Consider the following 24,442-nt stretch of genomic DNA (forward strand, 5'->3'; position numbering starts at 1 on the left):
ATAGATTTAATATAATACTACCCAGCAATATAAAAGAATGATCCATTAACACACGAAACACTGTGGATGAATCTCAAAGTCCTAATGTCAAGTGAAAGAAACCAGACAGAAAAAATGACACATATGATTTCATTTATGTGAAATTAATGAACTAGCAAAATGAATCTATGTCAATAGAAATTACATAGTGGCACATTGGGGTAGACAATGAATGAGTGGAGGAATAAGGAAATTTCCTGGGGTGTTGATTTGTATGTTGGTTACATGGATAGGTTTATATATTATGTTTTATAAATACATATACATCCAAACTCATCTAACTATATATCAACACATATCACAGAATATAAATTTTACTGTAATAAAAAAGGGGGAAAACTTATGGTAAGAGAATGGACTTCTTTATTTCATTTTCTGGATCTACGTGCATGAATGGGATGGACAGAACAACATGGAGACAGTGAAAAGGAGAAGGTGACTGTGAGTAAAATATGACATTGGAGAGAAGAAGAGATTTCATAGCTGTGAATATGAAACTGGAGGAGGGGTAAGGAAAAGATGTCTAATTTTTTAATGTTTATTTACTTTTGAGAGAGAGAGAGAGAAATATGAATGAGAATGAGCAGGGAAGGGGCAGAGGGAGAGGGAGGCACAGAATCTGAAGCAGGCTCCAGGCTCTAAACTGTCGGCACAGAGCCCAACACGGGGTTCCAAATTACTGTGAGATCATGACCCGAACCGAAGTTTACGCAGGTGCCCTGGAAGGGAAGATGTCTAAGAAGAATCTTTAGGGAGCTTTGTTTGTAAGCAGCAGCGTGAAGACTCATCATCTCTTCGAGAAAACCTGAAGAGCTCCATTATCGTGGGCTCTCGGAGTAGATTTGTGTTGCTTTGCAAGGTCGCCGTACTGAGATAAGGCATTTGTGCAAGTTTCAGAGAGTGGGCTCAGCCATTTTCAACTCTCTTGTTTAACCACCAGACTACACAACACTCTGAGAGCAAGTGGATACTGAGGAGCTCAGTGTACGTCTCTGGTTTCCTGCCTGAGCAAGGCCATTTGACGAAGTTCTTCAGGGGTCCTTAATCATCAAACGATAAGGGCCAAAGGTGACAATCTAGTATTTAAAGAGAAATGCTACTTGTGTTATTTACAAATAAAAAATCCTGGTGATTTCTTCATGGATTGCTTGTATAGAGTGAAACGTTCTGTGGATTTATGCTCGCTTGCAACTTGTTCATGGTAGATTAGGATTCCCTCTCTTTTCCTTTGTTCCCAGGGAGACCCCTAGGTTTCCCCAACTGTTGTGAAACAGCTTGAAACTATGAAGCTTCTGCAGAAAATTCTGGGCACAGCTGGAATTTACTTTACTGCTCAGCCGCCAAAGACCTGTATTAGTGATGGACTGAGTTGGGCGTATGAATCCCTTTGCCACCAACTCCCTCTGCTGGCCTGGAATTTAATCTTACTACTCAACCCTTTTTTCCATCTACTATAATTGCCATCTCCTTGGAATACAGCAATCCCAATCTAAAACAACATGTTTATGAGGAAGCTCAATAAAATTTAGTGACATTATTCCCAGCTCCCATTTTCCTGCCCACCTTCCTTCTGTTGTCCCACTTTGTGACTCAGTGGTCCTTAACCACCCCACCTGCCAGTATATCATTGTAGGGCTCAGCAAGAAGGCATGCCTCAAAAACTGTGAGCTTTTCCGCCCCTAAATGTAGAGTACTTAAAAAACGTAATTTTATAAAATATTTCTAACTATTAACAGATTTCTGCTCACTGGCTTTCATATTTCTTGGCAGATTTTAATAGTAAACTCTTGCATGCCATCTGATTTGACGGAAGGATTAAGAGCAAAGAGGGAAGGGTGGGTAGGTAAAAGTTGAATTATTCTTAACAGTTCTGGGAATGATACCATTTTTTAAAATCAATCCAGAATGGAAAATGAAAGTTGCTTTCAGGCATGGCAATCTAACATTTACAGCTCAGTTTCTGTTTCCAGTTCTCCCAGAAGACAGATATAATGAAATCTTCCATGAAACACCAAATCTCCTCTTAAGATGATGCTTTTGGAGGCATGGAAAAAGCCCGCAAATACTGAGGGCTTATACTGATAAAGGGGAGAGTAAGTTTGTTTCCTATTCCCCTTGGACCTAGTGGGAAGGAGGCAGGAGTGGAGAGACCAAGAATTTGATGATGTTAAGGAAAAAAAGAAGTCCTTCTAAAGCATCTGCCAGTGTTTTGCTCCAAGAAGTGAGACCTGTAATGAATGATCTCTGTTAAATATAGATCTTCCTCGACTTTTGATGGGGTTGCCTCCCAATAAACTCATGGCAATTTGAAAATACTATAAGTTGGACATGCATTTAGCCCCCAAACTGATATCTTGCCTACCTTAAACATGCTCAGAGCACTGACATTAGCCTACAGCTAGGAAAATCATCCAACACAAAGCCCATTTTAGACCCATTGCTGAATATCTTGTGCAGATGATTGAGTGCCATACTGAAAGTGACAAATGGAATGATGGCATAATTACAGAATAGTTGCAAGTGTATCGGTTGAATACCCTTGTCATGGCATGTCTGATGTAGAGCTCCCGGTGCCCCACATCCTGAGAGAGTGGAGTACCACATCTCACTAGGCAAGGATAAATTCCAACTATGGCTTCTATTGAATGTGTATCACTTTTGTATCCCTGTAAAGCTGAAAGTCCTAAGTTGAACTATCTGAAGTTGCCGCCTGTCTGTAGACTACCTTAATGACTTTGGGTGTGCACATCTAAACTCCAGCCTTAGTTTGAATAGGAGTGGAGGATTAAACTTCTTCACATCATACATTTATATGGCTTTAGTGACTGGGTGCTCACAGTCAGTTTGGGGGTATCCTACTTGGGTGCTCACTGGAAGGAGAATGGCTGGGAGTGGCATCATTGTGGGGATGTCCTTATAAGGAGTGGCATCCAAGAACACTTATTTTCCAAATTATTCAAGAAAACTTGGGAAGTTATTCTATATCATAAACACAGTATTAAAGACGTGCCTGATTGCCATGCCCTACTGTGATGTCTTGAGCGTGGGGCTGAGAATTATTACTAAGTTACATGGTGTGTCAACAAAAAGGGTGAAGGTGGGACAGGTAAAGACACTGAAGGTGGACAGAGAAGTGAGAGCTGAGAATAATAGTAATAACTAAGTTTTACTGAATTTATTACATGTTGGACATTGGGTACATTATTTCATTGAATTTTGACCTTTGCCCCTGGCAGTGGCTGTCACTCCCATTTGACACAATTAGTAAATGGTGGACCAGGATTCAAACTCCTATTTAGTGCCCCAACTCTTTATGATGTGGAGAAAATCTATCTATGTAATGTTTTATTTGAATGAAATTAAAATCAAGTCAACAGATATCCATTGATCATAGTATAAGGCCTTGTGGGGACATAGATTTTGGATTATTCAGCTTTAAATAGGAGATCTTGCATTTACAAGAACAAGGATGAAGCTGGAGGACATTATGTTAAGTGAAATTAGCCAGTCACAGAAAGAAATATACTGCATTGCATGATCTCACTTATATGTGGAATTTTAAAAAGCCTGAATATATAGAAGCAGAGAGTAGAATAGTGGGTTACCAAGAGGAACAGTATCTCATAAAAGGATTGCCACAGTTTTGTGAAAAAGCAAAATGTATTTGGTAAGAATCCCAGGAGGTGTATGTGAACTGTCTTTATTTTATGAGATACGGTATTTAATTTAAATGGATCCATATCCTAAATTGAGCCACTTTCGGGAATACAAATGGGTTCTCTTCTTGAATGTAGAACATTGTCCTAGACTAAGACAACCCTAATTTCAAACTTTTGGCTTAATTTATGCAAGAAGTTGAGAACAGAAATAGAGAAAGTAACCAGTCATTAAGACCTACCCCACATTATAGATGTGGTGGAATATGATTTCAGAAATATGTTGCTAACTTTTTTTGCCTAATGAATATTCATTCAGATAACCTTTTATGTCCCTTCCGTGTCTCAATTTTCATGGACTTTCCAGGGTCATTAAAATACACGTTTGACTGCGTGTTCTGTGTCGTAGTGCAATGTCCTTGTCTAATCTTGATTTATACGACCTGCCATCATGCCTCCTCCACACCACATAGACTTGGGGTAGAGAGCACGGCTCTTACTTTTTTGCTCAGACTGTTTATTTAACCAAGAATGTCTTTGTAGTCTCTTAAGCTATTCAGTTCCTACCAATTCTTTGAAATCTAGTTTAAAGAAGTGATAGGAGGAAGTTTTAAGACATACAAATAAATCAAATAGTGAATGGTTGGTATCATAAGAATGAGACAGATAAGTGGCTATGGGAGTTCAGTGGAAGGGAAGACTACTTCAGTTGAGTGCATCAGGGAAGGCTTCTTGCAAGAGGTAGCGATTGCATTGGGCCTTCGCATTGAGATGAATGAATTATGAGTAGGATTTGATCATATTAAAGTGGACGGGGAAGAAATCCATGCAGAGAATACAACATGAGGCAAAGCCTGAAGCAAGGAATACGTGAAACAGTGGATTGTACATTTTGATGGAACACAGGCATTAAAAGTGAAGTAAAAGAAAATAGGTTATAAATGGGACACCACGAAAACTTTGAATGTAAAATGTTGGCATTGGTGGCTCAACAAACACTTTTATTTTTCAGAATTCAGAGCAATTAAGAGATCTCAGTCACCAAAAGATGGGGATTATAAAGTCATCATTATATTAAAGCTGTTAGAGAAGGGACTTCTAGATCACCAGCCAAGTGGGTTTGCTAATCCCTCACCCCTGAATTCAACAGCATTACCAGATAGGCATGGTAACTGAAGACCTGTCTTACATAGGCAGGCTCCTTACCATGGGTTCCAGAGAGCAGGGATTTTTCCCTTTCTTCCTCCTCACCTCCCGACCCCTCCCCTTTGTTCCCTTCCCTTCTCTCTCCTTCCTTCTCTCGCTCCCCACCTCTTCCTTCCTCCCTCCCTCCCATAATTACTGAGTATCTGTTATGTGCCAGTTACTCTTCTACATCCTGAGGATAGAGATTTAACGGACAAACATAGAACTTAGAATTCCAGTATTCCTAAGATAGAAGAAATTTGAAAAGAAAGTCCCAAAGAGACGTCAGCTGATTGAGTTCAATTTCTTCTCCTAAATTCAAAATGCTATATAACCACAAAAATGACAAATATTTACCTCACCCAATTTTCTAAACTAAAAAATGGTAATAAGAATTCTTCCCTTGAATAACTCCTCAATTTTTTAAGTCAAATGAAAACACGTTGAAATGTTAGTGTACTCTTCATGCATAAAGAAACATTTAGTTAATAAACCTTAGTGTTTTCAGTTTATATGCCCTTTCTTCTTGGCAACTCTTATTACCATAATTCCTCTTTGTCCTCTGATTCATTCTTCAACTTTCCTTATGAACTTGCCTGCTTTTCTCCATTAAGGATATTTGAGAAGACTTTTAAAGACAGCCCACCCCAGAGTTGCTTTCTGTAAAGTCCTGTAACTACTCTGCCTTGGAAAGAAAGTTTTCTTGTGCTTTGGGAATGCTTTAGCTCATCATTTAAATTTGATAAACTTCTTGGGCACCTGGGTGGCTCATTTGGTTAAGCATCTGACTACAGCTCGAGTCATGATCACACGGTTCTTGAGTTCAAGCCCTGCATCGGGCTGTGCACTGGCAGCATGGAGCCTGCTTGCATCTTCTGTCTCCCTTTCTCTCTGTCCCTCTCCTGCTTTTGCTCTCTCAAAAGAAATTGATAAACTTCTGGGTATACCAATAAAACTTGGTCAATGAGAAGAAAATGTTTCTAGGAGAGCAGGGGCTTTTATTGAGTGCCTGTGCTGGACCAAACGCCATGCTGGGCAGTGAACAACATCGAAATGGTCCCTCTCCTTGCAGAGAGTTTGGGGTGTGAGGGAAGACAGACCACAGCTGAGATGGAACAATCCAGGAGGCTGTGAGGATAGATGGGAAGCATCTGCAGGTGCATGTTATATTGGCAAGAATGTTCATTAGAGTTTCAAAGTGGACTGTACAAGGAAGTGTTAAGCATCTTAGTATTTAAATAAATGGATTATGAACACAGGGTGGAAAGACTTTGTGGTACTCATTGAGGTGTCATTAATAATGTTCTTAATAATACAAAAGTTAACTTTTTTTTTTACTGTTTACCATGATAGTTGCTAAGCATTGTTAGGAGCTTTACACATATTATCTCATTTAAAACTCACAAGAGTCCCATGAGATAGCATGGCAGAATCAGATTGTTGGCTGTCCAACAGTCTTATTAATCTTTTCATCCTTGGCACACAGTCCCTGCTTCCTTCACTCTCAAAAAGGGCATTTCCTTGTTGGCCTTTACCCAGTCTTTCCTCTAAGAGAGAATTATAATCAATCTAAACAAACAATAATACTCTGAGTTGCCTTGACAAATAATTGGTTAAGTCTGTGCAGACCATGCAGTCCTGAAACTTGAAGAAAGAGCTAGTAGGAACTTCTAAGAAGAGGTTCCTTTCTCTAAAACATGGAAGCAAGACAAACATGTTCTCCTTCCTACCTCTGCATATGATCATTGGTGAGCAATATATGGCATCCAACAGCAAACTTGGTCCAGAGTGAGGACCAAGCCCAAGAAGACAGGCTGGACCAAGTCTGGTGGCAGGGAAGGGAGGAAATGAGGTGTAAGAACTCAGAACCTGACTGAGATTATTGAGCTGCTGAATTACCGAGTCCTGGAATCCTCTTACCCTCGGACTTCTTGACAAGGGGAGTAATAAATATTCTTATCGTTCAAGATGTTTTGGTTGGGTTTTCTGTTACTTGCCACTGAAAGCATGCCTACAGATATGTATTTCCTTTTTGTAAAATTGAGGCACTGAGAAGTTAAGTTAGTTACTGCTGAAGATCATTGTCGTGCTAAGAGGGAAACTAGTCTGCCCTGAGAGAAGCCTTGTGCTTAAGCAATGGCTGTAACTAATACCCCTGCCCTCACCTTGATATTTAACTTCTTTACAAGTGGAATAGCGCTGACTTAAGTCCACTTAAATTCAAGAATGAAATTTGCTGTACTGTATCATCTGACCTGGAGTAAGAGGTTGGTGGTCCTTTTGCCTCCCGGGACTCTGGCCCCCTGCATTACTAACAGGGAGCAGCAAGAGAGAAATGTGAGGGGGGTCCTCTTCCACCTTCCTGTTCTTTACCACCTCTGTCCCTGTGACTCGTGAGAGAATTAATGGATGAATATATCATGGATATAAAACTGTGTTTTTAATTATGTAATCAATCTTTCTTAGATTGACTCTTAAAGTTTTGAGTGTAGATGTACCTGAGACCAAGAAATTATCCTCTGTGCACATCAAGACTATTTCTGTGTGTGTTTAATGAGTTGTACCAGCGTGGGAATACAAATGAGGTCATCTGAAGTATGTCTCCTCGCCCTTGTGGAGACACCACTAAACTATGATGTAATTAATTTGGAGTCTCCCTGGACATACTCTGGAGTGGTGAGCAGGGGCCTTTTAGACCTCACAGAGAGAGGCATGTTCAATTCAGAGGACCAATAGGACGTTTCTGGAACACCGGAAAGTTGAGACTGATATGTGCCATAATGGAAAATGCTATAGCACACCTTGGCAGGAAAATGCTCCTTTTTGGCTTTGAGGTTTCTTTTAGATGTAACCAGTCAGCACTTATGTGGCACTTGTGGCATTGGGATATGCAAACATCGTGATTCTGTCAACATGAGATAAAAGATTATCAATTAAATGATTACACGATTAAACAATTATTTGAAGACTCATGTCTTGATTTTTAAATAAGCATTTACTGGGGCACCTGAGTGGCTCAGTTGGTAGAGCGTCTGGCTTTGGCTCAGGTCATGATCTCATGGTTCGTGGGTTCAAGCCCTGCATCAGGCTCTGTGCTAACAGCTAGCTCAGAGCCTCGTGCCTGTCTTCAGATTCTGTGCCTCCATCTCCCTCTGACCCTCCCCTGCTCACACTGTGTCTGTTTCTCTCAAAAATACATAAAACATTTAAAAAATAAATAAGCATTTCCTATCTTCATCCTACCTCTTTTGCATATGTGTTAAAATATGAGGTCAGTTGCTTCTCCCCAGCCCAAAGATTTCAAGCCCAAATGGTTATTGGAACATTGTGAGATGTGTTGAAAAGCTATGTAAGTGACTTGTAGAGGCTCTATTTACAAGGAAGAGGCTGTGCACTTATTTTATCTGCATGGTCAGAGTGATCTTTTGGCCTTTTGTGGACTCTGTCTCTTAAATTTACATTCTTCAGTCAGTTATCCATCATATAACTATTATGCTTATAACATCTATTTCTGTAGAATGGTCTTTATTAAGTTAATGTATTTTCTATTCCACCTAATTAAAAAAAAGAATAGGAAGCTACTAACAACGGCATGAGATTCAGAAAGATAAAATTAAGGAAATCAGGGCAAAAGGAATGTGTAGTGGCAAAGTAGGATGAAGGCAGGAAGAACTTAGTATGTAGGAGTGGAGCCCACAAGATGAAGATCATGCATGCACATTAAAGCTGGTGCAATTCCCTGTAGTGACAAGAAGTCACTGGGTTAGAAACGTTACTGCTGCTCAGGAGAAGCACGGACTTTTCTGGAGCTAAAGCCTTGGGAAATTGTTTCCCTGTAGGTCTTATAAAGTGGACACTGACACACAGTAGGAAATCTAAACAGTATGCTTATGAGATGCTTCTGCAGCTCTGTAACAGTGAGTGCATCAGCGCAGAGAGGAGAGCAGGGCAGCCCATGCTTTCCTTCAGTATCATGCGCTGCCTTCTCTTTTCCTCCCCGGAAGTAAAGCTGCTAAATGGAATCTAAGTGTCTAAGCCTTAACACTTGCCAACTGTGATTGTGTTGTGTTTACAGGTGTGAAAATAGCAGTTAATTGTGTTTGAGCAACTCAGGGGTCATAGTGGAACTCATGGCCTTCAGTTTAACTTAGACTGTGGACTTGCTCCCTTTGTCTTTCACTATTTGTCTTTTCATTCGGACTTTTCAAATCCATGGGTCCACGTGGAGTTTAGAGCACCTGTTTGTGTTTATATCTGACAATGCTGCCTTCTGGGAAGACCCTCTGTGTATAAATTTAGTGGACCTCTTTGTTTACAAAACACGTACAGGAGAGGTACATTTAAAAGACAAAAGTCATGGGGCATCTGGATGGCTCAGTCAGTTAAGCCTCCACTCTTGGTTTTATCCTAGGTTATGATCTCATGTTTCATGAGTTAAAGCCACAAGTCGGGCTCTGTCCTGACAGTGTGGAGCCTGCTTGGAATTCTCTGTCTCCCTCTCTCTCTGTGCCTCCCCTGCACCATCTCTCTCTCTTTCTCTCTCTCAAAATACATAAATAAACTGGAAAACAAAAGATAAAAGTCACATGATTCTAATTTATGATAGTCAATCCTTAAAGAGAATGAGATGCTTTCTTTTCTTTTCAAAAATTTTTTAAGTTTATTTATGTATTTTGAGAGAGGGAGAGAGAGAGAACACAAGTAGAGGAGGAACAGAGGGGGGCAGAGAGAGAAAATCCCAAGCAGGTTGTGCACTGTCAGCACAGAGACCAATGCGGGGCTCTAACCCACTAATGGTGAAATCATGACCTGAGCCAAAATCAAGAGTTGAGTGCTTAACTGACCAACCCAGCTAAGAGCCCCAAAATGAGAGGTTTTCTTTCCTTTTTTTTGTTTTTAAGAAGCTTAAGAATTTTGGAAATAACATTTCTTAAAAGTGCATACTTCATGCATCTGCTCGTGTCTATGACTACTGCTTTGAGCATGCTATCATCATGAAACAAGTTTAATAAAAAATTTTTTTAATTGAAGTCTTTAGAAGATTTACTCTTGAATGTAAATAAAAATAAAGTGCAGAAAAAATATTAAAAAAAGGATGGCTACCAAAAATTAAGATGCAGGCATATACTGAGAATATCTTCTGAAAGCGAGAGACAGGCCTTTCTCTCTTCGGCATGTGCACTCTACCCTTCTAAGCCCTCATTTAACTAAGCCAGGGCCTAGTTTTAAACAGTGTTTAATGTTTAACATGAGTCCAAAAAAAAAAAATCTAACAACCATCTCCTCTTTCAAGACTTTGCTGGCCTTTCAGGGTGTCCTTTGTGGGCGGAGTGGAGAGAGGGTAGCCCTTAAAAATCAGACAACATAGAAGCTTTATGTATAAGCCACAGCATGCTCCATAGAAAACACTGTTCACAAAGACATCATTTAAAAAGTGAATGTTCACCATGATTGCATCCCAAGAGAGAACACCTGTTAGGAGTGTGGGGGCACGCTCTTCAGATTTTTATTTCCTCTGGAAATAGTAACATTCATGTAACTCTGCAAAGTGGTGTTCTATTTTAAGTTAGGAATCTGGTCAAAAGGAAGTGAGCTTTACCTTTTAGCGGGTCAGGTGGCACCACGTGGTCTGTGTTTTTCACCTGTTGTTCACGCTGAAGGAATAGAGATGATGGCAGAGACGCTGTATCTGCTCTTCTTCCTCTGCTGGTGAACACACAGGAACCCTAAAGCATGTAAAGTCTCCTCTGTACTTTAATTTCTTGCAATGCAGTGAAACCCTTCCTGTATCAAAAGAGTGGTGAGAAGTCAGACATGGTGCTCCTACACTAGCTGCTCATTTGCCCTGTCCTCAGGCCTGGCCTTTGTTCCCATTTGATTTGGCCACCCTCCTGGGGAAGCAGTGCTTTGCCTCAGTCTGTCAGTCTTTTTTAGTTTTTAATGTTCTCCTTTAGTACCTAATTCTTCTCGCAAGCTTGGCTTTCATCATTCTCTGATCCATCCCGTTTTGCTTCCATAGTGGAGGAGGGATGATTCTAGTTTTGAGGTGGAGGGGAGGAAGAAGACTTTTTTCTACCTTGGAAAGCTGTGGAATACCCAAGGAATGTGCAGACATCTTTCATGATGGGGGCAGGTAGTGCCCCCTCCCCCCACCAGCCTACCTATCACAATATGCTCAGAGAGACCTTGTCTCACTAGAGTCATTTTTTTTTTAAGTTTATTTATTTTGAGACCGAGAGCACAAGCTGGGGGGTGGGGAGAGAGAGAAAGAAAGAGGAAGGAAGGAAGGAAGGAAGGAGAGAGAGAGAGAGAGAGAGAGAGAGAGACAGAGACAGAGACAGAGAGAGAGAGACAGAGACAGAAGAGAAAGAAAGAAAAAAAGAAAGAGAAAGAAAGAAAGAAAGAAAGAAAGAAAGAGAAAGAAAGAAAGAAAGAAAGAAAGAAAGAAAGAAAGAAAGAAAGAAAGAAAGAAAGAAAGAAGAAGAAAGGAAGAAAGGGAGAGAGAAAGGAAGAGAAGAGGAGAAAAGGAGAGAAAGAATCCCAAGCAGACTGCGCTGTCAGTGCTGAGCCCAATGCTGGGGGCTCAACCTCACAAACCTTGAGATCATGACATCATGACTGGAGCCGAAATCAAGAGTCAGATGCTTAACCAACTGAGCCACGCAGGTGCCCCTAAATGATTGGGGAAAAAAGAGAGATAAATTATATTTTGTAACAGTGAAAGTTATATGAAATTCAGATTTTAGTGTTTATAAATTTTATTGGAAAAGGGCCATTCATTTCCATATTATTTACAGCTCTTCTGTGTTAAAATAGAGTTGAATGCTTGGAACAGAGGACTTATGGCCTGCAAGGCGTAAAATATTTATTATCTAGCCCTTTACAGAGAAGTTTGTAGAATCCTGCTTCACAGGCCAGTGAGGCCCTAGTCCTATGACTCATATCTGCACTTTGTTGGCTTTCAAGAATGAGTAGGAGAGGCTTCACTTGCAAATAGTTGAATAACTGGATGACAAACACTTATGAAATACAATTTTTTTAGTTCAGTAGTTTTGATACTCAGCTTCTTTTTCATATTATGCCATGAAACTATGTTTATGAAAATGAGGACAAAAATTTGTATGGAATGAAAACAAAAATCACTTATTCCCCATGTTATATTACTTAATATTTGGCTGATTTTCATTTATTTACTATTTAGCTTCAGTTTTATGGACATAATGGACATATAAATTTGTAAGATATTTAAAGTGTATAGCATGGTGATTGGTATACATACACATTGTGGAAAGATTTTCCCCATCTGGTTCATTAACACATCCGCCACCTTATGTATTTACTCCCCACACACTGCCCCACCCCTGCTTTTTTTGGTGAGAACATTTAGTTCTAGTCTCTTAGCAAATTTCAATTATACACTAGAGTGTTATCAACTATAGCCCCAGTGGTTTACATTAGATCCTCAAATCTGATTCATTTTATAGCTGAAAGTTGTATTTTTTAATAGCTGTAATTGTATTTTTTAGCCCACCTCTTCCTATTTCTCTACATCTGCCCAAGCCCCTGGCAAACAATCTTCTACCTTCTGTTTCTAGGAGTTTGACTCTTTTAACAATTTTATATATAAGTAATCCCATGCAGTGTTTGTTTTTGCCTGATTTATCTCACTTAGCATAATGTCCTCTAGGTCCCTCCATGTTGTTGTGGCACATGGTGGGATTTCCTTCTTTCTCATGACAAATACTCCACTAAATATTTATATACCACATATTTTTTTATCTATTCATCTGTTGATAAACACTTAGGTTGTTTCCATATTCTGCCTACTGTAAATAATGCTGTAATAAATGTGGGAGTACAGGTACCTCTTCAAGATACTGACTACATTCTCTTTGGATACATACTCAGAAGCAGGATTTCTGGATTGTATGGCAGTTCTATTTTTAATTTTTTTGAGGAATGCCCATGCTGTTTTTCATAGTGGTTGCACCAGTTTGTATTCCTCCCAACAGTGCATGAAACTTCCCTTTACTACATGTTCCTGCCACCCCTTGCTATTTCTTATCTCTTCATCAGCCATTCTAACAGGTGTGAGGTGCTATCTAGTTGTGATTGTGATATGCATTCCCCTGGTGATTAGTGATGTTGAGCACCTTCAAAAAGTGCCTATTGGCTATCTGTAAGTCGTTTTTGGAAAAATGTCTATTCAGATCATGTCTTTTTTTTTTTTTTGATGTTAAGTTGTATGGATATTAACCCCTTATCAGATATATAATTTGCAAATATTTTCTCCCATTCTGTAGGTTGCTTTTTCATTTTGTTGATGGTTTGCTTTCCTATGTAGAAGCTTATTTGTTTAACATAATATTAGTTTTATTTTTACTTTGTTGCCCTTGCTTTTGGCATCAGATCCAAAACTCATTGCCAGACTGATGTAAAGGAGCTTACCCATTATGTTTTTTTTCTAGGAGTTTTATGGTCTTACGTTTTACATTCAAGTATTTCATTTTGATTTGATTTTGTGTGATATAAGATAGTGGTCCAGTTTCACTCTTTTGCATATATGGCTGTCCAGGTTTTCCAGCACCATTATTGAAAAGACTATCCTTTTCCCATTATATATTTTTGGCTCCTTTGTTACAAACTAATTGGCCATGTTATGTGTGAATTTATTTCTGGGCTCTCTGTCCTGTTTCATTTATCTTTGTGTGTTTTAAAGCCTAATACCATACTGTTGTGATTCCTGTAGCTTTCTGTTATAGTTTGCAATCGTCAAGTGTGAGCCCTCTAGCTATATTTTCTTTCTTAAGATGGTTTTAGCTCTTCAGCGTCTTTTGCGGTCACATACAAGTTTTAGGATTATTTCTTCCATTTCTGTGACAAACACCATTAGGATTACACTGCATATATAGCTTGTTTTGGGTAGTGTGTACATTTCAACAATATTAATTCTTCCAACCCAGGAGCATGGAATCTCTTTTGATTTGTTTATATCTTCTTCAATTTCTTTCATCAATGTTTTATAATTTTCAGTATACAGATATTTTAGCTCCTTGGATAAATTTATTCCTAGGTATTTTATTCTTTTTAATGCCATTGTAAATGGGATGTTTTTTAAATTTCTGTTTCTAATAGTTCATTTTTACTGCATTGAAACACAATAGGGTTTTGTATATTGGTTTTCTATTCTGCAACTTTACCGAATTCATTTATTAGTTGTAATGGTTTTATAGACTATGGATTTTCTATATATAATATCATGTGATAGCACGAGAGAGTTTTACTTCTTCCCTTTTGATTTGGTGCCTTTTGTTTTCTTTTACTTTTACCTAGTTGCTCTGGCTAAGACTTCCAGAACTATGTTGGCTGTAGGCTTGTCATATATGGCCTTTATTGTGTTGAGGTATATTCACTTTGTGGAGAGTTTATTTTTTATAATGGCTGGATGTTGGATTGTGTCAAATGCTTTTTCTACATCTATTGAGGAGATCATGATTTTCATACTTTGTTTTGTTAATGTAGTATATCATATTTATTAATTTTCAGATGTTTAACCATTCTTATATCCCTAGAATAAATCCCACTTTATCATGGTATATGGTCCTTTCAATGTACTATTGAATTTGGTTTGCTGATATTTTTTGAAGATTTTTGAAACTATGTTCATCAGAGATATTGGCCTATAGTTTTTTTATAGTGTCCTTGACTGGTTTTGGTATCAAGGTTATGCTAGCCTCCTCAAATGGGGTTTTGGAAGTGTTCCCTACTCTGGAGTATCTCCTTTTAGTTCCCAATATATATCCTTCTATATATTGGGTATTTTTTTTGCAGATATGGGATATCATATATAATTTTTAGTTGACTTCTTTTCTTTTTTACTAAACATGTGTCTTTAAATACACAATCTTCATGGCTACATTGTATTCTATCTTTGGAAGAATTATAATTTAACAACTTTATTGTTGGACATTTGGGTTCTAGAATAAATAGTACTACATTATATGTTTTTCATACAAATAGCTGTCTACAAATGTTCTTAGAAATATAGTGAGGGGGCACCTGGGTGGCTCAGTCAGTTCAGCATCTGACTCTTGATTTTGGCTCAGGTCCTGATCTTGTGGTTTTGAGTTTGAGCCTCACTTCAGGCTCTGCACTGATGGTGCACTCTCTCTCTCTCTCTCTCTCTCAAAATAAATACATAAACTTAAAAAAGATATATATTAACTGGGTCAAAGGAAATGAATATTTTTAGGTTTGAGAGATGTTCACCATATATATATATTTATATATATAGGAACAAATTTACTTCTCAGGCTTAAAAATGATTACATATTTATTTTATCCTTGCCCCACTTAATATATTGCTTTAATGTTTGTCAGTATTTTAAAATTATTTTTTAAATTTTTATTTATTTCATGACTAGTAGAGTTGTGTATCTTAAATATATATTAATCTCTGTGACTTGTTCCTGTCCTTTACCCATTTTTCTTTTATAATGGGAAGTCAGATATTATTATTATTATTATTATTTCAATGTTTATTTTTGAGATAGAGAGAGAGACAGAGAGTAAGTGGAGGAGGGGCAGAGAGAGAGGGAGACACAGAATCTGAAGTAGGCTCCAGGCTCCGAGTTGTCAACACAGAGCCCGACTTGTGGCTTGAACTCACGAATCATGAGATCATGATCTGAGCCAAAGATGGATGCTTGATGGACTGAGCCACCCAGGCACCCCAGTCAGTTATTATTTTTAAAGGCCTATTTCCCATGTCAAGTACATTAGCCTTTGTTCATATACATACATATATACACACACATGTATATGTCTATGCCCTACACATATATTGCAGATATCATGCCTAATTCACCTTTAAATTTTTTTGCATATGGTGTTTTTGACATAATGGAATTTTAAATGGTTATGTAGTCATTGTATTGATTTTTTTCTTTGTGATTTTTGTCCATCTGTTTTAGTTTTATAATCCTTTTTTGTTTTGAAATTTGTTTCCAGTGTAAGAATCAGCCAAATATTCCCCTATATTTTGTGTGTGTGCTTTAAACAATTTCATTATTTATGTTTAACATATCTGTGTAGAATTTATTTGCATGTGAGGTTGATATCAAACTTGATTTTCTCCTCATGTACTTTGCCAATTTTTTTTAGCAACTTATGTGGATAAACCTACATTCTGTGGTGGTTTATGATGTTTCCTTTGTAATATAAAAATAATTTAGGTTTACCAGGATCTGTTTCAGGTCTACTGATCTGCTTGCCAATTCTTTTTTTAGATTGTTTATTTGTAATACCTCATTGGACAAGCTACCCCTCACCCCACCCATAGATCTCCTTTTACAAAATTTCCTTTGGTTGCTTTTTTTGGGGGAGGGTGGGACAACAAATAGTAGGATTAGTGGTTTCTTAATCCCATTCTTTAATTAAAGCAATAAGAACATGTTATCAGAGTAGTAATCTTGTGGGTTTTTTTGTACTGTAACTTGAAAATAGATATTCAGTTTATTCAACTTCTCTATCAAGTTCTCTGAAAATACATTTTAGAAAGTGAAAATAAAAAAACAGTTCTGTTATCAACCTCTGAATAGTTCTACATGTCTTAAAATGGTTTTTTTTTCTTTTGCCAGCTTTGGCCTTTTGGATTTTATTCTATGGTGATATAGCTTGGTTAATAGATTATGTTTTAGACATTAAAATATTATTCCTCAGTGCACCTGGGTGGCTCAGTCAGTTAAGCATCTGACTTCAGCTCAGGTTATATGATCTCACAGTTTGTGGGTTTGAGCCCTGCATCAGACTCTGTGCTGACTACTGAGGAGCCTGGAGCTTGCTTTGGATTCTGTGTCTCATTCTCTCTGCCCCTCCCTGACTTGTGCTCTGTCTCTCTCTGTCTTTCAAAAAATAAATTTAAAAAATTAAAAAAATTTTCTCAGTGAGCACTTGATGGGACTTATAAAATATCTTGCTCTTTTGTTGTTGCTATTGTTTAGATTTTATTCCATAATCATAAACTTAGCTCTTCAGTCTAGCAAGACTTGGGATAAGGAAAATATGGAATGTGAAAAATTGTCATGCGAATACAAAGATTATAGGAGGCTGCAAGCAGATAGGAGTGAGGGGTGCTTTCTTGAGCAACAGAATGGATGACCTGGTGGTTAAAATGCAAGTGTTATCCACAGAGGGTGGTGGTGATCCTCTTTCTGGTCCTGCCGTTCCTAAACGCTAAGTGTTGCATGGCTCCCTTCGTATTCATGTACGCTTTTTCACTTTGCCAAAGATCTTGGGCTTGCCGTCTAACCATACAGTCTTGGCATTTTGGGGAACGATTTATATTGGGCCTAGCATTTGCCATGGACAAGATGCTGTGACCTGTATGATTCAGGATGAAATTCTCATCATCAAATTTCTCCCTTAGATGGACGTGTTGCCAGTGCCATTATGGCATTTGAAGTCACCATCCTACATAAACCACACAATAATTTTTTAAAAACAGGCACTTTTATAACCAAATCCCTTCTTCCTGGTGCTCAGAGCATGAAGGTTTTCTACTGTCTTTGAGTGTCTTCTGGAAACATCTCTCAGGAGATGTGGCCAAAAAGCACATTGGTGATGGGGATGTCAAAGAACATGTGGAGGTGATCATGGCTACATGGTGTGGTGTGGCCCCAGGGGGTGACGATGGTGTCTGCAGAGCTATCTCATTCTTGTTCTGTCTTTTCTTTCTTTTTTTAAATTTCAATTCCAGAATAGTTAACATACAGTCTTATATTAGTTTCCAGTGTAAATATAGTGATTCAACAATTTTATACAGTCCTCAGTGCTCATCCGTGATAAGTGTACTCATAATTCCCTTCATGTATTTATCCAGCCCCCACTCCCCTCCCTTCTGGTAACCATCAGTTCTCTATAACTAAGAGTCTTTGTGACTTGCCTATTCTTTGTCTCTTAAATCTACATATGAGTGAAATCATAAGGTATTTGTCTTTGTCTCACTGACTTATTTCACTTAGAATTGTACTCTGCAGATCTAGCCATGTTGTTGCAAATGGCAAGATTTCATTCTTTTTTTATCTGAGAAATATTCCATTACAAATATATATATTATATACGTACATATAATTTATATCATTTTCTTTATCCATTTATCCATCGATGGACACTTGGGCTGCTTCCATAATATGGTTATTGTAAATAGTACTGCAATAAACATACAGGTGCATATATCTTTTTGAATTCTTTGGGTAAATACCCAACAGTGGAATTACTGGGTCATACAGTAATACTATTTTTAATTTTTTGAGGAACTTCCATACTGTTTTCCACAGTGGCTGCACCAGTTTGCATTCCCACCAGTAGTGCACAAGGGTTCCTTTTTCTCCACATCCTCACCAACACTTGTGTCTTGTGTTTTTGATTTGAGCCATTCTGACAGGTGTGAGGTGATATGTCACTGTGGTTTTGATTTGTATTTCTCTGATGTTGAGTGGTGTTGAGCATCTTTTCATTCTTGTTGTTGTTCTCGTGGGTATTTTCCCAAGCTCAAAATGGGGAGGATAACCATGAAAGCTATTTCTAAACATTCTTGCATTTTATGGACAATATTAGATTTGTTCATTCGTGCAACAAATACTGACACATCCTCACTATGATCCAGGCATTAGCATTGTCGATGCTGGAGATATAGCGGGGGTAAGATAAGTGTAATACTTGCTCTGGAGAGTAAATTCCAGGTGGAGAGAAAATTAATAAATAAGTAAAAGTATATAGTACAATGCAAAATAGAGACAAGGGCTCTGAAGATGAGCAAAGCAGGGTAAAAGAAAAGAAATGAATGTGACATGCTTTGGTAGTGTGATCAGGAAAGGCCTCCATTATTAGGTGGTCTTTGCAGAGACTTGAAAGAAATGGGGAGGCAAATTATACTAGCTATCAGTCTCTGGGACCATCAAGGAGTCCAGCATATCCAGAAGGGAGTGAGTGGGTTGGAGAGTAGTGGGAAATAAGGACAAAGAAGTAGCTAGGTCAAGTTAAAGGGTATGCTGTTACTGAGGTGATGATGAGAAGCTGTTGGAAGATTCTGAGCAGGAGAGTGACATGATTTGATGCCATTGGAGTTGTATCTCTCTGGCTGCCTTTATAAAAGGTGGGTGATGATGCCATCAGTAAGAACACTGGGAGAAGAGGAGATTCGGGCCATAGGTATCAGGAGTTCTCTTTGGACATACCACATTCGAAGTGCCTGTTTAGTCACATGAAAGGTGATATCTAATTGGTAGTAGGAGAATGCATGACTCTGGAGCATAAGACAAAGACACTAGTCTTGGGAGAACATATGTTGGTTTAGTGAATTGGGCCTGGGTCAGATCAGGAGTGTATTCATTTCCTAGGGCTTTTGTAACAAATAACCATCAATTTGCTGGCTTCAAACAACAGAAATTGTTGTAACTCATAGATCTGGAGGCTAGAAGTCCAAAGTCCTGCAGGACCTCTCCCTCTCCTTTCTTGTCTCTTCTAGCCTCTAATGCTTGTTAGTGGTCCCTGATTTGTGGCCCATCACTCCAATCTCTGCCTCTCTCTTCTAAGAGCACTGGCCTTTGGATTAAGGGCCCATTTGGATAATCCACAACATGCTGCTCTCAAAATCCTTAACCTAACCATGTTTTGCAATATAAGGCAATATTCACTCTTTTATAATATAAGGCAGTATCCACAGGTTCCAGGGATTAGGTCATGGACTTGTCTTTTGGGGGCTACCACTCACCCACCACAGGCAACAGATGTGGATTGAAAAGAGAAGCGGTCTCAGGACTAAACTGTGGGGCACTAGAATGTTCAGAGGCCAGGAAGAGAACTCAGAGTCAGTGAAGGAAACTCAAAGGAGGTCAGTGAGGTGTAGAATGAGAAGGAGGGTCAGGATGGTGTCTGGTGAGGAAGTGTTGCAATGAGGAGATGATTCGCTATATGGAAAGCTGCGGAATTGTGTAGAAAATAAGGATCGAGGCTTGATTAGACTTGGTAAGACACAGTCATTGGTGAAATTTCCAAAATTGTGTCCAGAGAGTGGCATGCTTGCATCTGTTGTGGTCCCCAGTGCTGAATCCAACTTCCACTGGAATATTGTAATCCTGTTTTCACTGTGGGATCAGTGGTTGGCCAAGCACTTAGAATTTAAAAAGTTATTTTATAATTTCTTTTTCTTCTTTCTATTTGAAGTTATGCTTGTGAGCATATTGTATCAATAACTTGGTTTCTTCAAACAGTTATATGCTCATGGTAGAAATTTTGGAAATTACAATGAGAAAAAAATTAAAACGGGCTATTTCATTTGAAATTTTATCTAAACAAGCCATTTTTTTGCAACCATTTTTTTCTAGGATTTTTTGTTTGATTGCTCATGTTTTTGATTGGGCTTTGAGGCTTTTCTGTGAATGTCACTGGATTCAGCGATAAGATTTCCCAGGATAGGTAAAGGACAATGTTGCTGACAATGTGTTGCCCTAAAGCTTTAGGCTGTCTTTTGGGTTTTGGGATAACACTGTGAATGGCTAGGCAGGTAACCTCCAACAGAACTTCCTGGTTGTTGGAAAACAGACCCTCCTAGATCGAGGGGCCTGTGCTCGTGAGAAAAGTGCAAATAGATCCATTCCATTTATAGAACATCCAAAAAACATGTATTCAAGAGCCAGTGTTAACAATTTGTCTCTCCAGATGTTAATATAAGAGAAGTGGTAAAAATCTTTTTAATTTCAGAAACCTGAGAGAGTATTGAATGGTGAAAATGAACCAAGAGTTGAAGGGGGAAGTGGAGGGGGAAGGGAAGTGGTGGTAATGGAGGAGGGCACTTGTGGGGAAGAGCACTGGGTGTTATATGGAAACCAATTTGACAATAAAGTATTAAAAAAAAAAGCCAATAAGGGAATCAAGGAAATCTAATATCATATTAATATTTTGCATTTTTTAAATGTCTGCATTAAATTTATGAGGAATCAGACTAAGGGAGAATGACTCCTATAGGTAAGTTTAGAGTAAAATTCACCGGACTGATCTCAATCTAAAACAGGTCAGTTGAAAGTAAGGCGAGGAATACGGGGATGGCCCTGAGAATGCTGAAATGTGGCTCTTTGAGTAGATTCAGGGAAAAAATCCTCCTGGGATCTCCCCTCCTTCCCCAAATTAGCATAATAAGATGGTGATAATAGACTCTGACGAGATGCTTCTCTCTTTGATTTAAGCAACTCTCTCTGAAGAAAAGGCCCAATGAGCCTATTTACTAATAACATTTCCTCCTGAAGCTTTGGAAAAGCTTTTTCCGCGTTCTACTATTTAAATTACCTACATTTATGTGTAAGACAGTGGATATTGGAAAATATAGACCTAATACAGATGCCAAATTATTTTAGGTATTCAAGACCAAATGCTAATAGATAGAGTATGTTGTTCTAGAATACTGGATCAGTATTTCTAGAAAGTTGAGTAAAACCAAGGAGGAATATATTCTTATTTTATGATTCTGAAGCTCAGAATCTGAGCTGCTGACATGAATTCAGATCAGTACTCTTATCCCACTTTTGACTTCTCTTTTGCCTTGCCAAAAGTCCAGATGAGAGAAAGGTCTCAAAGTGGAAATAAGGAAACTTGCTTTATATAAGCCAAATTACTTGTTAATATGTGCTATTAAAGACTTAAAATGAGTTTTAGAATTTAACATTCATTATATTTATCTTCTAATCAAGCCAAAATTATTAAGAATACCATATGTTTTTAGAAGATATATTTGGTGTCCTCGGGAAGTTGAGGCTACTAAATCACTAACAGCTGCCAGAATGGAATAGACCAAATGTACTTGGAATTTAGTTCTTTGTAGTCAGGAAATTTGTGGGTTTCCTGGTTCAGCCCATCTGATGAGAAGAATAACTCACAAACATGTTAGCTGGTTGCACAGAATAAATATTGTCAGAGAATATGCGATAGATGAGAGTGAAAAGAAATTTACAAGACTATGTCATCACCTGAAAACAAAGGCAATTAAAGAAGGGAATAATATTGCCCGTTGTTGAGTTTCATCAGATGCAGTGATTCTCCACCTAGGCACTGTTGACATTTTGGGCCAGATCATTATTTGTGGTGGCATTTGTCTCGTGTATTGCAGGATGATTAGTAACAACTCTAGCTTCAACCCAGTAGATGCCATAGCACCCTCTCCCCAGTTATGGAATTGCCAAATGTCTTCATGGGGGCACCCTTGACCCTGGTTGAGAACCGCTGTGCTAGACCACTTGAAGAACCCCCAAAGGCACATCCCAGCTACACTCTCAAGATAGAGGGGACTGAAGGGGAAGGCTTATTGAGAACATTGGTTGTTGAACGTGTTATTGGTATGAGGTTTTATTTGGGAAGCATAATAATTAAGGTAGAACTCCTGCAGACATACTGTACTGATAAAAAGTATATCACTTTATTTTTAAACCTAGAATTAAGTGCTGTCCAACCACCTGGATTTGAGTCCCAGTTTTGACAGTTTTTAGCTATGTGATCTTTGGCAAGTTACTTAAGCTCTCTGAGCCTGACTTTTCTTTCCAAAAAAATGGAGTTTGTTATAGTTTGTTACACTTATTATAAGTACAAATCTATGTTAAGCAGTTAGCATAGTACCTGTTCTGTAGTATTATAGTTCTTTTTCCTTTTTTCCTTCTTCCTTTTTTTTGATTAATCTTCCCTTAAAGTGCTTTATTTAAGTGTTATGTAGATGTTTGGTGTTACTGTTAGTAGGGTTAACAAATCAAAAGAACAATACCAAGCCTATGAGCTCAAAATGTTTCGAGTTAAATATAGCCTGTTGTATTTATTTATCACTGTATATTCCCACAGTTAATATAAATAAGTGCTTTCATAATTCCAGTTACTTCACCTTTTCTACCAGGTTTTCTACCAGGTCCAGTTACTACCACCTTTTCTAACATTACAAGAGTAATGTTAATGTAAATGGTATTTATGGTATTACCTCTGGGCAGGTGCAGCTCCATGTCAGTGTTTGGCAAGCTGAACATAGGCTGGATTTCATTTCCATGTGCCCACTGGGCAACGTGCCTCTGTGTAGTAGTCACTGTGTGTGAATGTGCAGGATCCTGTTGGGGGCATTTTTCCTGGAAGGAAACCTGGCTTGGAAACGCAAATCTCCTCCTCCCAGGTGGATTTTGTCAGCTGGATTGGGTTACTAGTAATCATGCCATTTACTCCCTTAATTTCTCTGCCCTCCCTTGCTGCTCTGAAGGGTGGGGGTGGGGTGTTGAGCCCATCACTTGAAGAGCTTGGATATGAGAGGGACTCCACAGATGCATGGTCATACGGTTAGCATATGGATGTTTTTAAACCTTTGAAGTTGGATGGGATCACGTAGGCATAGGGAGAAGAATAAGAAGACAAAGGACCAAGGGTTGAGCCTCAAGAAATTCACACTTTCAGAGGTGACATGAAAGTATAGGAATGGGCAAAGGAAACTGAGAAGGAGAACTCAGACAAGGAGGAGGAAGGTGAGGTGAGCTGTCACAGAAAGTAAAAGGAGAGAGTTAACTGAAGCCTATACTTTAACGGTTGTAGGGGTTACTTGGTTGTGCAAATGATGATAATCATGATCAACTGAAAACTAATGTTAATTTTCCATTTTCTTACGGACCAACCTCTTGTCTTGTAGGTTAAAGCTTCTGATGCAGATGCAGGACTCTATGGCTTTGTGGAGTATTCTCTTTATGACGGATTCCAAAGCTATGACACGTCTCAAGCATTCCAGATTGACCCACATGATGCGCGAATCTGTGTTTCTCAAGATATTGACAGGGAAAGAGATCCAGCCTCCTATGACCTCTTGGTGAGAGCTAAGGATGGGGTAAGTGTCCATGTATGAGATGTCAAACATACTGAAAAGCAAACCACTGTGTACACATCAGAGAGTACCAGTGGTTATCAATGAGCTGATCTGGTTTCATAAATCATTACCTCTCTCCTTTGCAAATACCAGACATTATTATATATCATTTCATCCATAAGTAGTTCAATAATATGTGTAACAGATTGCTTTTTAAAAACGTGACTGCAGTAAATTAACAATAATTATTTTTTTAAATTTATTAAAAAATTTTTTTTAATTTATAAAGTTTCATATTTTTTAACATATGCAATTATTTTCCATCCTTTACAATACAGTAGTTGCAATGACACTCCAAACAGAAAAGCAAAGTAAAAAATCAAAACACCAACTTCTGTTTCATGTAATTAGACTTATACAGAGATTAGAAGGTTAAGTAACAACTAGTTAATCACCTAATTTCACAGCTATCTGAAGTGGCGATCGTTGTATAGCAGCTTATCTATGATACATTCAAGATACATGATACAATATATTACTTGTTCATAGGCTACAACACAGCCTGCTTAATACCTTTCCTTAAATTCCACCTCTATACTACAATATGCTTGAGGTCCATGCAAAAAAGTAGCTACCTTTTATGTAGGAAATGGATGATTAAGTCTTTGGTGTTGTAAAAGCAACTTCA

General features: G+C 38.4%; 1 protein-coding gene across 1 annotated transcript in view; it reads left to right on the top strand.

The window, feature by feature from the left end:
* The first annotated feature begins 19,669 nt into the window (after nucleotides 1-19,669).
* Nucleotides 19,670-24,442, top strand: part of DCHS2 (dachsous cadherin-related 2) — a 130,631-nt gene continuing 125,858 nt past the window's right edge. Inside the window, 2 exon segments of the mRNA XM_029950767.1 lie at nucleotides 19,670-19,777; nucleotides 23,584-23,775. Of these exon segments, the coding sequence (XP_029806627.1) occupies nucleotides 19,670-19,777; nucleotides 23,584-23,775 (300 nt within the window).

This window comes from Suricata suricatta, chromosome 1 (genome assembly GCF_006229205.1).
Source record: "Suricata suricatta isolate VVHF042 chromosome 1, meerkat_22Aug2017_6uvM2_HiC, whole genome shotgun sequence".
NCBI classification, from domain to species: Eukaryota; Metazoa; Chordata; class Mammalia; order Carnivora; family Herpestidae; genus Suricata; species Suricata suricatta.